The sequence below is a fragment of the Tubulanus polymorphus genome, chromosome 10 (assembly GCF_964204645.1).
Source record: "Tubulanus polymorphus chromosome 10, tnTubPoly1.2, whole genome shotgun sequence".
Lineage (NCBI taxonomy): Eukaryota > Metazoa > Nemertea > Palaeonemertea > Tubulaniformes > Tubulanidae > Tubulanus > Tubulanus polymorphus.
In genome coordinates, this window is record NC_134034.1 from 5,205,211 (window position 1) to 5,222,046 (window position 16,836).

General features: G+C 37.1%; 2 protein-coding genes across 3 annotated transcripts in view; one reads left to right on the forward strand and one right to left on the reverse strand.

The window, feature by feature from the left end:
- Positions 1–16,836, forward strand: part of LOC141912030 (uncharacterized) — a 62,559-nt gene that overhangs the window by 18,745 nt on the left and 26,978 nt on the right. The window lies entirely within an intron of this gene.
- On the reverse strand, positions 1,871–3,292 carry LOC141912262 (52 kDa repressor of the inhibitor of the protein kinase-like). Its single transcript, XM_074803487.1, has 3 exons — positions 2,680–3,292; positions 2,218–2,567; positions 1,871–2,059 (listed from the first exon to the last, which is right to left on the reverse strand). Exons 1-3 carry the CDS (start codon positions 3,290–3,292, stop codon positions 1,871–1,873), a joined length of 1,152 nt encoding a protein of 383 aa, XP_074659588.1.

Here is a 16,836-nt window from a genome sequence, read left to right on the forward strand (position 1 = left end):
AACATTATGGCATTAGAGGAAGTGCTCTATTAAGGTTTCAAAACTACTTAACTAATAGGCAGCAGTCTGTAAAATATAAAGATTGTATTTCTACCCCAAGAACTATAAGCTGTGGAATACCATAGGGCTCTATACTAGGACCCTTAGTATTCATTCTTTACATAAATGATTGTACAAATGCTTCAGAAATTTTTAGATTTATCATGTTCGCGGATGATACCAACACTTTTGCTAGTCATAGTAACCCTGATATCCTTGAAAATATTGTGAATCAAGAATTAGGAAAGCTATTCATCTGGTTCTGTGCAAACAAATTATCACTTAATCTATTAAAAACACATTATCTTATATTCAGCAGAGCTAGAAAAAAACCTGACTTACATGTTTCTTTAAATGGTAACATCTTAAAAAAACTGCCTTACTCCAAATTTCTAGGTGTATATATTGACGAGGATCTCAATTGGAAACCACATATCCAGCAAACTTCTCAAAAAATCTCGAAACATGTTGGTATCATCCGCAGACTGGCAACATACTTGCCCACGAAGATTCTTATTGAACTATACTATACTATGATTTATCCACATATATACTGTTGTAATATTGTGTGGGGAAACCACCACACTAACTTAAATAGGATTGTTCTTCAAAAAAAGGTAATCAGAACTATAATTAAAACCCACTACTTAGCACATACTAGCCATTATTTAAAGATTTAAATATTCTAAAAGCAGATGACGTTAACAAATTACAAGTTGCCCAATTTATGTACATGTATGTATCAAACCTTTTACCAGATGTATTCAATGGCTTCTTCGAGTTAAACAGAAATCGCAGAACCCGCCACACAAACTATTTTTTACTACCCTTATGCCGAAATAACTTTAGCCGAAATTTCCTTAGTTACAATGGCCCAAAACTTTGGAATGAAATGAGTAATATTTTCAAATCATCACCTTCCCTAGAGATCTTTAAGTCAGCTTATAAGAAATTCATAATTAGTAATTATTAATCATTATTAAGAAAAAAACCCCAATGAATTAATCAAACAATGTAACTGTACCTATATCATCTTACTATTATATACCTATTTTTGTATGCCTGTAGCAGTAGAAAATCATGTGTGAATGCGAAAGTATGAATGTGTGGGTGAGAGTGAAGTGTGTATTTGGGTACCTGTTGCTACAAGTGAAAACTTTTAACAGGTTCACCCTGCTAATATATGTTAAAAAAAATTATGTAATTTATATTTAATTCATGTTTATTAGCAAAATAAAGAATGAATATAATTAATTTTCAATTGAGTTAACCCCCGGGTTAAAGTTGATAGTCTATAAAACCGGGCCCAGAGGTTAAAATTATCAAAATCCAATACTGTTATCTATTTAAGTAACTATAATACTGAGAACATTTTGACTGATAATCCTGTAAACAGGAGGGGTACTTACGTCTAAAGAACATATTAAACAATTTCGGAATTAAACACTATAATTTCAAAAAGCGAAAATAAAACTGGAGGCCAAAGTACCTCCAGCCAATACTGTTTTTCATTTGAAGAATACTGGGAGCAGTTTCAACTATAATGCTGTAAACACATTACGATTTCAAAAAGGAAACATGAACATTCATTTTTACATAATAACAATAACATAGAAATTGAATATTTTCAATATGGCTTATTTCTAAGCAAATCATTTACCTGGACAACTATTTTCTATGAATATTCAATTGGCCAACTATATGATTCCTGTGGTACCCGTGAATCATACAAGAGCAGCGACTTACTCTTGGAAGGTTATGGCTGAATAAGTCATTCGACGAGAGTTAACTTGCGCAAGAATGTCTACTACTCTTCCGGGTCAATTTGTGTTTAACTGATATGAATCAATGCAAGTGCAGACAGCCGATCATGACCCATATTAGCTCGCATGTAGTTTGAAAGTCTCCTAATGACGCTAAAACTACGTTCGCATCCACAAGAAGACACAGGAATAGTACAGAGAATCCGCAGAAGTTGGTGAATATTTGGATACAGAGCTTTTTCACAGCATTTCAAAGCCTATAAGTGTTAGGTAAGTCTTCCAATTTGTAACTACTGAATTTATGTTTCCAGGCCTTAAACTCTCGTTGCATTAACTCTGGAGCTAGCAGGTCATCTTTATACTTCTCTACAGATAGTGATATGCCATCATAGTTGACGTTGTTTTTGACTAATACTTCTAGTACAATTTGCAACGCAGAAATTGCTATTTCTGTATTTCTACTGAACTGACTGTCCAGCTCACAGCAGATATGATCGACAAACGGTATTGCCAGGTTGCGGCGATAATACTCTTCTGGCGTACCTGCAGGAGCATTTGCTCTATGTTGTTGTCTGCCTGCAACTCTTGGTAATTTTGCTTCTGAACTAACAGCTTTTGCCATTCTAATAGACTGCTGCATAGTCTGTGCAAACTGGTCATCCAATTTGTTCCTGATTTCGGCATATGTGGCACGGATTTCCGTCATCATATTATATGCCGCAACAATGTCAACAGCTCGAGATTGCAGGAGCACAGTTACAGACTCTAAGTGAGATAGAAATTGGTTACAGTAACGAATGTTACGATGAATTCGAAATCGATGATGGAATGAAGATATGATGTAGCATTCTTTTTTGTGATTCATTGTCCCACTGACCTGGCACTAAATCATTTGAGTAACCTTCTTTCTTGTGCAGGTTGAGACCAATTATTTCCAAAGATGTCACAATGTATGTGAATGCCTGGTAGAAGTGGCGGTAACTGCTATGCCTTTCAGTCCACCTTGTTTTGCATAGTGATAACAGAGGCAATCGGTTCGAGTAAGCATGTTCACAGTCTACTGATATAACATTTTTCAGCAGCTCGTGACGTTTCGGGCTGTTATTGAAAAACAGGAAAACTGCTTGCAGCTTGTCAATCATGTTTCGTACCCCAGCTATCTTTGATGAGTGTACTATAACCAAGTTTAAACAATGATTATTACAGTGCACATAGTCCGCATTCGGTGCCTGTTGTTTGATCTGTGCCTGTACTCCGTGAAGATCACTGGACATAGCTACAGCCCCGTCATATGCTTGACCTCGCAGATTGTTGAAATCGAGTCCAATTTCATCCAAAAATCTCAATATCGTCTGTGCTATGTACAAACCTGCTGTTCTTAGTAACGGCAAGAAACCCAGGAATTCTTCACGCACACTACAACTTGAGTCGACAAATCTCACACAAAGTGAAAGTTCTTCTCTGTTGTGGCTGCTCACTTCGTCTGCCATTATTGCAAACACCCCAGTATTGATTTCAGCTACCAGTTTAATGATAATGTTCTTTCCACTAATATCAATAATCTCATTTTGAATCTTTGATGATGTGTACTGGGTATTTTTTCTCTCTGGAGCTTGTAAATGATTTTTCAGATGTGCGTTGTTTTCCGATAAAAGTTTCATCAAAGCCAAAAAGTTACCAGGATTTGCATTACAGTTGACCCGTTGGGAGAGTGTCTCATTTCGGAAACCCCGCAAGGCAATACACTGTTTAGCACAGTACAAAACGGCTCTGACAATGAATCCAATAATAAATCGATTTTTCCTCAGAAGTTCTGCCCGCTTTTCATCAAACTGAGCTGCTATTGTAACGGATTTTCCATTCCACAGATAAAATTGATTGCCTTGACAGTGGCATCTTTATGCCCTCCACGTGCATCATGTTTTAGAAATTCATCAGAGCATTTTGTCCATTTAATAAATGGCTTGGTCACCAGTACCCCTCTCATTTTGAAGTTTGGAGCAAAAAGAGCACAGTTTATGCAGAAAACACCATGAACAATGTTACCATAAACAAGCCACTCATATTTGCGAAGCCATCCAAGACTGAATGCTCTGTTGCAGCCATTCATGAGAACAGTTGGAAATCTGTAATTCTCAGTTGGCTTAAAATGATTAGCCAACAGGGCATACTTCGCACCATCAGACAGTTGAGAAAGTGCATTTGTAATTTCGTCAACCGACTTTGTGGCATCGATGAACTTCCCTATATCACCTGTAAAGAGTAAAGATAAAGAACTGTTGGGCTAGTAGCAATTCAAAGATTTAGTGCCCATACCCATTAGGGTGCCCTTTGGGTAAAAAATTAAAAGAATTACTACCTAATTATTACCTAATTAATTTGGTATTGATAAGATTAAATTTTTGCTGAAATTTTACCAGTCACAGCAAAGCTTAAAGATGCCACATGCAATAATTAATGTTCTCTAGATATTTACATTGTACCTGGATTTCTGTTTCGCCAAAAGTTGATTCTTTGTCACCCTGAATCATTAAGTCAGGGGTGGGTTGTCGGTTTCTCTGATTTTACACCATCTCTGACGGGTTCCTTCATCTAATTCTGGAATGATCTCATCTATCAAGCCAGTGTTGTTTTTAACATAAGATATAATATCAGCATCTGAAATTGAAGAAAGATAATATTTATACATTGAGTGTTCAATAATACGTTACTATATAATTTTTCCAATGTATTTAGGGTCGTTTCAGAAGGAAACTATAATAATCTAGGGCCATCCATTCTTCCTATAACCCACAAAAATGACATTTTGTTTATCAGAATCGTGTGATATTTACAGATAATAGGTTACGCAATAAAAATCGACCAATTCGTATTCAGAATAGCAAGAAAACGTGGTTAGGCGTACTAACCTGAAAAACCTGCTGTTGAAACATTCTGTTCTGGTTGTTGAAGATCGAAAATAGCGTTGAGATCAATGTTTGTCTGCTGTGTTGGTGCAATAGTAGGATCAGCAACATCAGATGATTGTGGTTGATTATCAGAAGACGATCCTTTACTGTAATTTTGAATAAACGAGAATTATTTAAAAAAATCCAAGAAGCTGACTCCTAATTTTTTATGACAATAATGGGCTTCTGGTTTAGTATTTGCTTGACTTGTGTGCATCTAGTTGAATAAGAAAGGCACAGTTTACCAATGACGTGTAAAATATTTGGTAGAAATGGCTAGCATTAAAACGGATCTTTTCCGGGCCAAAAGTGGCATGAAAAGCCAAAACAAAATGTCACCTCTGGGTCAGGAATCACTCACAAGGGCCAAGTCATCATCATATTGCGCATATCAAGCACACACGAAAAAGAGCACATCCGGGTCAGATTCCAGTATCTTATGAAACATGTTCACAGAAAAAAGGGCATCTATTTAAAAAATTCGGGCAATTTTACCATGTTTCAGATATTCACCACAATGATCCATCTCACATCAAATATTATCTTGTCTCATTTAAAAATGGACATTTTTGACAACAAATAACAATACAAGGACATTATAATGACTTAACGCCTAAAACAATTTAGACCGCCGATGATCGCGGACACGTGGCGTTTGATAAAAAACACACAGACTATCACTAGCAATTGAAGTTAGTGTATAAAAAAGCGTCTTTTTTGCAAACTTACCTAAAATATTTGCTGATCTTTTCACATTTGGCTGCTTCTTCGACTTGTTCTCTTGCTTTACGCTTAATCAAGCGACCTTTAGTCGGCATTTTTATCTTAAAATGTTCTTAAACGCAGCTAAACATAATTCCGATTGAGCTAACAATCGGCGACACTCATTCTGTACCGCGGAACTGCTGCGGAACGACATCAGGACTGTGGAGCGGACAGGAAACGGCGGGTGTATTGTACGGAACTTGTACGGAGGTTTTGCGAAGCAGCGCCGGGTCTGTTCTACCAGGTACCCGGTTCGTTGTACCTTTGAGTAATCATTTGAAATGACTACTCCAATGTTGTACGGAGGTTTTGCGAAGGGCACTTTCTAAAAAAGGGGGGTTCGTTCGAACCCTGGAACCCCCCTCGGCACATGCATGGCTGTACGAAAACGGTTATAGTGGGATTCTAACCCAATAGCTTATGATAAACTACACACCTAAGTCCTCGAAATACCAAACAGAAATGAACGTTCTCCTATTTCAATTTCGCGAGTATTTCGAGTTTGAATATGACAAATCTGAGCGCTCACTTAAATCCATGTAAGTTTGGGTGAATTTCCGGGGGGGGGGGGGAGGACAAAACGACACGATTTTGGTGGCCTACCTCATCAAATCATACATCATATGAAAGCTATTTACTACAAAATAAAACTAACTTGTAGCGCATGGAAATAAACAGCTAATGAGCTATTCAGTATCGTGATGAACTTAGATTCTACCTGGAAGGAGGAGTAATTGACACTACATAGTGCAATTCCTGAGTGATAACGGGTTTAAAAAGGCCCTTGCAAAATTAGTTACGTTCCATTACGTCTCTGGAATTTATTCCTGTTTAATCAAGATACATTATCTTCGTATTGTCTTCTCTCGCTCTTTTAATTCTTGTCAGATATTTTCGTCTTTGTATAAAGATATCTCTTCGGCCATTGCTGAATCAATGACATGATATAAGAATGGTTATTGCTTGGATTACGGATTTGATGTTGAAATTTTCAGAGACAGGCAAAAAAGTATATCTTCCGTATTCCTTCCACATCTGGAGCAAACATTCAGTTTTTGTTTAGACGTAACCTGAATTATACTTTAAAAAGCTTCATATCAAGGGTATGTCGTAGGACTCTTGATGCCCATGAATTATCATCCCATAATAACAATGAATCCAATTATGCATGAACGTTAGCATGACTGATTACTAATCCAAATACTTTAAACATGGCATTAGAAAAAAAAACAATTACACAAAGCGTCAAGTACTTACAGCATCTTGCAAACAAGTTACGGCTTTGACTGCAAATGACAAGAAAGCTTGATTTGAAACGTACACTTGCACACTGTGGTTTAAATATATTCCCACCAGCTGCAAGAATCCGAAAAGGAAATAAAGACCGTAGTGACCAGTTCATTCCACGAATAATAGCTGGAAGAAAGTAATCGAAATAAATAGTCATATACATGGGTGCAAACCAGTCCCTAGCTGACTACTTAGGCTTCCCCCTGGCTTTACACGCTATATTAAGGGCCTATATCTATTCTTGGCGTATCCCCCAAAAAGCTAGGCATCTAGTAGGTAGCCAACTATGATCATTCTTTCGCCGAGTACTCATTTGCTACCATATGTACTCTATCATAGCACCACCCAGTGGAAAGGTGGCCTTAACTGCAGTTAGACCAAGAAATCATGTCTAACATTCCCTGGTTAATGGATTCTCACCTTTCAAATTACATGAACTCTGCTGTCGTTGTCATCGATCCGAGTCGTCAAGTGAACGCGGAAGTAAAATTCCATATGAAAACCCCTTGAGCCAGAAATCGTCAGGAAATGTAGCCAACGTAATTTTACCAACGTAAATTGATTTACGAATTGAATTAATCACATGACTCATTTTAGGGATTATAGTTCATTAAAGTTCTAAAACTCGCCAAAAATTTGCGATGAATCTAAGCCGAAATTATTTCAACCATCCGCCATGTTGTTTCATTAATAAGACACTTGTTGCGCACGGGCTGTGTATTGTTCGCAGTAAATGTCGGATCCGGACTAATTGTAAGTCTGTATCCTTGATTTACGGTTGAGTTTGACGCTCGAGGTCATCCGGTAATTTGTAGGCTTTTGTAGGCATACATGTGACCTGAAGGGATTTATTGCTTGGGATTCCATCACTTATTAATTTATGATAATATTGATAATAGTGCTTTATTGGTGATCTAAAACTTTACAGTATGTATTCAAATAGTTCAATAAAACATGTCTTTTATCGGATTAACAGAGATATATTCTTATCTCTTTTTAATGTCAACTCATCAGCGATCATAAGATTGAGTTCTTTATAGAACATATCAAGATCTTTAATGATTTGATATTATCAAAATGCTTCACGAATGCATGGTGAAATCAATTAGCATTTTTTGAGTTCAAGTGGTTTAATTCAGTTTCAAAGCTGGATCACATCAAAAACATTGTATAAGTACATATACACATAAGTGCCATAAGCCAACGGGTACGATTAGTTCATGCAACTCCCAACGGAACTATCAAAGCGTCAAACAATTAAGGTACACCAGTAGTTTTTACGTGGTAGCCCTTGTGGATCCACATATCTCGTCGCGCTCCTTCAAAATAGTCTATGTTATAAACTGATAAGAGTTATTTTGGTGAAATCTTTGTGCGCTTCCCAGTGCGACATTTAAACCAGCAAGGCAGAAACCCGTCGTTGCTGCTTTGCAGCTATATTTTCAATTGTTGAAAATTGAACTAAAAGCGAAAATATCCGAACCGAATTACACCAATAAAAGGTCTACATTACTTACATACATATAAGACAAGATACGACAAGATACGATTAACTAGTCACATTTTAAAGGTATACCACTTAAATTACCACAGTTCAATAATTACATAAAGTACGCGCAATTTAATTTTTATAATCTTACAGGGATCCAGAGTTTAACTTTTCGCGGATGATACTACAAAATAGACAATGAACTTCTGCGGCAGAAGTGGACTCAATGGCGATAACGCTGTCGAACATCTCATGTCTGTGAATTATCTTCTGTCGAGGATCGGGCAACCTGGCTGTTGACTCAAGTGGGATGAGTTTGCATTGTGATTAAGTCTTCTTTACAGGTTCGCCTGTTGGTGTAATTTATGTAACGGGTGGTACATGTACAATGTTCTTAGATTTCGGAGTTTCTGTCCGTAGGAAAATTCTTCGGCTCATCGAAAAATGAGAGTTTCGTTAATTCTTCGGTTGACGGAAGATCTGCCATTTATTACATCTACAGGTGTGTGTTTTTCTATCTTAACAGCCTTGGGAGAAGTGGAGTTCGCATCTTAAGTAAATTTCTGTTTTACGCTTTTTATCTTTTCCGTTGCTTTTATTAGCCCACGAGGACGATCATTTTCATTGTCTTCCACGTGGAGGAATGTTTCATTTCGATATGATGTACTATGATGTACTAGCAAATCGCTATCATCCATTACTCTCTCACATAATAAGCATGCGAACACTAAGACTCTGTTTTCTTTATTCATCTCTTCAGCTCGTCTTTGACAAATATGCAAATGACGTCTTTTGTTCATTTCTTCGCTGAAAATGTTTTGGCAGGTGTGGCACCTCCAGCCATCCCCTTTTCGCGGTGTCGTGTAAATGGGTCGTCTGGGCTTCACTACGCTTTGAAGTCATGTTCCCACACTACCTTTGTAATAAAATTCCCAACTTTTTCCCAAATATTTCCCAAATCAATTCTCATTATTCCCAAATGCAAACGTCAGCAGATAATAGGCGGAATACTTATCATTTTGCATTCGGAGTTATGCAGAGAGAGCTAGATCCTCAGTGTGCTATTCGCCAAAACAGGATTTCCTTCATGACTTGGGCAAGTCCTTTTTGTTACCTTCGTTGGAGGAAATAGTTAGTATAGAGGTAGGTCGGACAATATTTTGAAGAAACTTCCAAGACAATGAACTCAAAAACAGCCTAGCGGAATTCTTATCAATCATATACTTGACTGAGAGTAGATTTATAATTATCATTTTATTACACAAAATACAAAAGCAAACCAAAATGAATTAATTTTTTCTCATTCTAGCTCATGTATAGGTTATGCTGCACAGTACTTGAAGCCAGCCAATCGGAGAACATCAGGAATTACTTGCCTAGTTTAAAGCCGTTTAAGCTCCTTACTTTTAGATTCAAGATCAAGTTCAGCATTCTCAAATTCAACTGTCTTCTCCTTTACTTTCTGCCTAAGTGCATTTCCCTTGGAAAGATGGGTCATAGACTGTAAGTGTTCAGCTTGTTTTAGCGCCTTGTCAGCATCTTCATTCAAAGCACTGACAACAGTTTCAATTTTCCTGACCTTTTTGCGCATACAATCAACTTCACTTTGCAACATTTTACGTTTCTGTAACTTCGCTTCGTCTTTCTCTTTTTTCCTATTCGATTCAAGATAGCTTCGATACTGTTGTGACCCAGAGACAGCAGCTTTAATCATCATATTTGTTAGAGTTATTTTCTCAATACCTCCAACTGATGCAATATAATCCTTTACAACTCTAAGGGCCACTAAGTTGTGCTCAGACAAATTTGTATCTACAACCTCTTTGTTTATGGAAAAGCCCCTTTCCACAGCTGCTTGACCGTGGGACAAAAGTAATAGCACTCTTATAACTGGCCACTGTTTCTTAAACTCCCTATGCCCATCATCATACAGCACCTGATAGAAGAGCTCATCATGACGATCAGTTTCCCGACTGAATTTAACAACCAGGTCAAGACGTTTTGCCTTTTCCAGAAACAACCTGAATTCATCTGCAATATCATCACACTGGCGAGGATCAACTAGTTTAACAGAATGCAGCTCTTGCAGCACTTTCTTAAATTTTTCAAAACATGCTGCTCTGTCCTTTACCATTTTTTCTGGCTGTAAACAAGTGAGGTAGCGCACTAAACTGTACTTCAGTGGGCATTTAACCATCAACTTCTCAAGGAAAGAAGAGCACATGGCCCGGCACTTATGCTTAAAATCTGCTACACGCAACTCACTTTATTTGGCAAATTCAACAACTGCTCTTGTGCCAAAAACCCAATGTAAACATTTTTAACATGAGTCATTACAATCCACCATATCTAAACATCTCCAAATCTCAGCAGTCGATACATCAGATTTCTGTACTAGAACTGAACGTGGAGACGAAGTGGTAATAATTGGCGCGTGACTAACTGCTGTTGTGGTTTGCTTGGTGAAAAAACCAGTTATATTTTGACCGGTTTTGTTTTTATCTCTGTGAATTTTAAAATATTGTATATGTTTTTTTTTCCTTCTGAATGTGACTTTAGTGCCTGGCGACCCATCGATGCGATGCTAAACGTAGTCTTACAAAGTTTACATTTAGCAACACATTGGTCGTGAATCCTCTTCTAACCAGTCCTTGAAATCATCGGTTGTTATCCATGTCGGCTGAAACTTGCAAGGCATTTTCGCTGGAATTAGAAAAAAATATAAACCGATGTTGAGCAAATGTATGAGAATGCAAACCACTGGATACAGTCTGCACTCTACCAAAATTGCAGAGAACCCATGTGATAGATACATGGGGAACACCGTAACAAATCTAATTAAAACTAACCACGTTACCTTGAAAAGGCAACATGATTAATTATAACTAGTTTGAAAGAGTTCACAGACTGATCCTAAAGGCCAACTGCTAGCTGTGCCCAAAAATGGGCCTAGGGCTAGTCTGACTGATGGCCACGTGGAACAGTGAAAAGATTTAGCCGCCTGTTATCCATTTTGAAATTACTACCTAAAATATATAATTTATGAAAGTTAAACTATTTTGAAAACAACTAGGTCTACAACCATAATTTAATTGAGAAGAAAGGCAGCTGAGGCACAAATTTGCAAGAACTATTTCAACGGGTTTTCAAAAACGCGATTTACATAGTTAAGTTTCGATATCACTTATGAAAATAAAATGACAATTATGGGCCACCGTACTTTGCCGTTAATTCAATATTTTACCGCCAAACCATCAACACGTGTTGTTTGTGTAAAGCACCTCCACTGAATATTTAGGTAGAACAAATATATAATATCCCTTGAAATATTGGGTTTCAGCAATGCCTAGGTCTAACTAGCTGGTTTCAAATAAGCTGGGCCCTGCCTAATTTCCGAGGCCACACAATACATGTATTATTTATAGTTACAGAGGGAACTAGAAGAAATATTTACTGGTGACATTTTTGGTGCAATGTTACACTGATGATGTCGAAAAAATATTATCAGTAACAAAAAAATATATAACTGAAAATAAATCGTAGGCCAGAAATAAATTGTCTTACTGGAATAATCATACACATGTTAATACGGACCCAGCGTGTAAGCTTATATCAATTATTGTGTGATGAAGACGTAGTATCACTTCACACACACAAAAAATCAATACTGTGCCATTCATTCATCATTACACCTGCTGTACTGGGATTGTTTTCACACAAGCACGACGGCGCTTCTTATCAACAAACACATTTTTGAAAATGCCTACCAGTGGAGACAAGTGCTTGATTGTAACCTCAATCTTTCATCATAATATTGCTACTAGAATGTAAATAAATTTGATCATCTATTTTGAATAAGAAGATTGTATTTACCTGTAACTTGACGCCGACGAACAGACACGCAGAATTATGGGTTAAGACGATAACAGGCAGTGTAAACAAAAGCACGTGGAACATCGTTAGTTCACGCCGCAAAACATATACTCGCGAAAATACTAACCCGGCTGGAATCAGTCTCTGGGAATCGTAGAATTACTTTTCATTTTTAAAGGACTGGCCATTTTTCCCAACTTTTTCCCGATTTCGTGGGATTTTTTAAATTCCCCAATTATTTCCCAACCGGGAAATCTAATTTTAAAATTCCCGGTAGTGTGGGAACCATGTGAAGTGAGCACTTCATTGTCTGAAAGATATGAAACAAAAAGGCTTCGTCTTAGTTTAAGAACACATCTAAGAAGTGCAGTAACAAAAGAACTCTGGTGACTTAATACGTCTTCCGGATCTTGTATGGTTGGAATTATCTACTGGTTTGTCTACCGGGTATCTGTACATTGCCCTAGATAGATTTTCAGTATACGGTGTACATGTGGTTTGATGAATATCTAGTAACCTACACAGTTCTTTCAACAAGCGAAATTGAAAATTTCGTCCTTGATCAGTGTGTAAATATTCTTGGAGAACCAAACCGTGAAATGAATTCGTCTACTAGCTTCTTCGCCAATGTATCGGCTTCCCTGTCAGAGCAAATGCTTCGACCCGTAGTCGCTTACAACAAATAACCATCATTTATCTCTGGTAAAAAGCCTAAAATAGCAAGAGCAATTCGTTCAAACGTTTCGCCTACGTTGTATTATATTATACATAACGTCTGTGCAGAAGTAGCAGTTGCATGAACTTGTCTTAAGACTTCTTTTCGGTACTCAGAAGATTAGAATAAATGTCAAAAGAAATGGAAGCGGCCTCAAAACGAAAGAGATCGCCGGATTTTTCGACCGTTGTGAGAGATGTTCCAGTCGATCTTATGACTAGACATCACGATATCCTTTTTGCAAAACACAGTAATGATATCACAAGCCAGAGAAAAAATGGGCATTGAAGAAATGTGTAACACAAAAGCTTGCATCCTACGAAGCTGCAGTGCGCCGAGAACAGGGGAAGACAGAGGATGCTTGAATTCCGCCAGAGCCAAAATGGTGAGTGAGGAATATGAGATGAAGATAGAACCAGTGTTAACCAGGGAAACTGTGCCAGGTAATTTAAGCGTCTACTATTCATTCACTTTAAGCAAAGATAATTGATGACACTATTAGGTTGGCCTAAACACGGATAAGCCTCTAACCATGGTTAGGCAAACAGGGTTTTCCTAAGCCCGCCCCAAGTAATAGTTGAAATATTTCACAAAAGCTACAACTGCCAATAACTCTCTTCGAGTAACACAGTACTTTCTGTTTTTGATGAACAGCGACTCCCACAAAGCAATTATCCTCTCTATTCCATCTTGTATTTGGCTAACCTACGTCACCTATTGTTAAGGCCGAAGCATCTCTGTCTTATACAAAAGGGAGGTCCAGATCGGGAAATGCTAATAAAGACGCATTTATAAGCATCTTCTTAAGAATTTGAAACGCGTCTTCGCATTCAGTCGACCAGGTAAAAGGTTTTCCTTTCTCAGTTAGTCCATGCGAAGGTTTAGCAACGCTTGCAAAACCTTCACAAAATGAACGATAGTAAGAAGCCAATTCTAAGAAGGATCTAATTTTGGTAACGTTTTTGGGAGTCGGCCAATTCTTAGCCGCTCTACTTCTATCGTCGCTACAGATAATTCCTTTGGAAGAAATGGTGTGTCCCAGGAAACGAACTAATGTTTAAAAAAATCGCATTTCTTGGGTTTGAGTTTCAACCCAGCCATCCTTATACGATCAAAAACTATCCGAAGATCCTGTACCATTGACGCAAAACTATTAGCACGGACTAAAACATCTAATTAGGCAAACGTTAATTCAGGAAATAAACCGCTGAAGATTTTTACCATTAATCTCTGAAATGTAGCTCCACTATTCTTTAACCCCATCGGCATTTTTCGAAATTGAAAGAGTCCCTTGCCTCCTACTACAAAAGCCGTTTTCTCTTTCGAGTCTTCGTGCACCCTCACTTGCCAGAAGCCCGAAACTAAGTTCATCGTACTGAAATGTTTTACGCTCAATGATATATAGTATCGTCGATCCTCGGAAGTGGATAACTGTCTGCTCTGGTTACTTCGTTAACTTCTCTGTAATCGAGACATAGCCGGATAGTATTATCGGATTTCCTGACTACAACAATACTACTGCACTGAGGACTTTCAGATTTCTAAATGACTTTTGCTTCTCGTCAATTAATTTGTTAACTTCTGTTGGTGTTGCTATTGGTAATATCCTAAACCGTTGTTTGATAGGTGGCACCTGTCCAACTTCAATGTAATGAGTAACCCCCTCTCGCTTCGCCAAGATCGAGATTGGTTCTCGCAAAAATATCTGAATATTCGGTCAGTAAGCTTTTTACTACAAATGACTCAGATTCATCGAGTTCTGCGCAACTAAGATTATATAAGTCTTCTAAAAATTCTGGTATGTCTTCCTTCGATTTCGAGGTATTTTCATTCTCCTTTGAGTGATAACCGCTTTTATTTCATTCAATGCCCCTAATGGAGTTTCACTATACACTACCCTTGGTTTGTCACTTAGATTCGTCGCTCTAATAGCGTAGGACTTCTTGTTCAAATCTACTAATTCTTTAGCAACGGAAAGATCTGTGCCAAGTTTCCAACTATTTGACGTTTCTAAAATGGCTCACTTGCCATCAGGTCGAATCGAGTTGATATGCGAGGTAATTATCACCTCCGACATGGCGGGAATAACATCTTTCTTCAAGCTTCTGACTTCTGACTTAGGTTAGTTCATCTTTCGTTTATCATCTGACCTTGGTATATCTGGCAGTTATAAGGGTTAAAAGTCAATCCCTTATATGGTGTCGTCTGATATATCGGCTATTAGGACATCCCATTTAATAGATTCTTCAAACAAGCCTCAAAATCATTGGAAATATAATATGATGAATTTGATAATGTAACAAGTACAACAGTAGGTTTGCTAATTTAATTTGAAGTTGTTTGTGACAATATCTGTTACGCCTTTTTCCATTTTGGTATTATTAATTTGCCCAGATTGGCCACACTTTTTATGACGACCAAATAGTTTCCATCCGAAATGAAATTTAAAATTTCAGTTATAAGATGTTTTGTACAAAAATGATAAAGCTAATATTTGTTCTGTTTTCTTTTCTAATCGCAGTGCCCAATTATATTTTCCTCCGAGCAAGTTATGTTGAAAGTTTTTCCGTCGGTCGTTGGTGCTTCTTCTTTCTAAGATTATTGAAATTAGAAGAAACAATATATTACGCGTGTTCTTTGAGTTTACTTTTGATAGTAGATATTGTGTGTATTCATATGAGGGAGATACTCAGTGATGAATACATCTTGTGAAATGAAATTCTTTTTAAGCCAATGCTCTTTTTTCTTGTTTGAAGTTCTATACGCATTTGAACTACCGTTATGACCTAAACTATATTTCAAAGCCATCATCCTTTTCTTATAATTTGCTTTTATCTGTGTTTGTATTGAAATGATTAGAATTCAATCAGGGAAGTGTTGAAAAGGTTTGCACTCCCCTGATTCAAAGGTATACACTTCCCTGATTCAACTTAGCTTCTTCGAATTTATACATACCTTGCTTCTGTATCTCTTTTGTTCTTTTGGTACGATTCTATTTCTCTATTGATGGTATTTCGACTTATTTGTGTACCCATTTTATTTAATTCTTCCTCTATCAGCAAAGTAGAATTTCATTCTCTGCAGCTGTAACAGTGACAATAATGATTCTAAGTAATTTGCACGAGCAGTCTCATAACAGTGTACCATTTTCGTGGCTTTCATCATGTTTTGTTCCATATTACTCTTAACTTTAACTAAATCCTAGGGAAAATACTTTTCCCTTTTACTTTTCCATCTAGTAGAATTAGGATTTAAGATTAAGATCGTAATTTAACTATTTACTCTAGATAGTTTCCATTCCGCCGTCATTGTTGTACCCTTTCTTTTTGTCAGCATTGATTCTCCTACAAATACGAATAGTTTATTAAGTTACCGAATTTTATATATTTTTCATAACTTAACTCGAATACATGTTATTCAGTTGATACCTTTGTTTATCAGGCTCTATTCTACAAGAAAGAGAAAGCAATTTAAGAATCACTAGTTAGAAATTATTTAATACCGTACTCATAAAGCACGGCTAGAGGTAATGGTATACCTTGGTCGGTTAGTGTTAGATCTGTCAATGACATATTTTGCCTTGAAAATGATAGCCTCCACTGAAAATTGAATGTTTGGATCTCTTATTTCTTATCTTTATTATGTTTTGTTAGGTAATGCCTTTGTTTTATTTTTACAGAAACAAACATACCTGTAATTGCAATGCGTCAAATTTGTCTGAGCAGAAGAGATTGCTTGCAGGTGTCAGCACCTTCCAGCATAAATATTTTTCAAAGAAGTCAAACGTTCAATTATTACTTTTTATGATCAAAAAATTGTTTTTAATTCATTGTTATATTGTATGTTGTTATAAATTACAAAATCTAATTAGATTCAGATCAAATGTAGTAAAGCGATCTTGATGTAGGTGACAGAGTGGTACATGAAAAACACAACACAGCAGCATACGGTCAG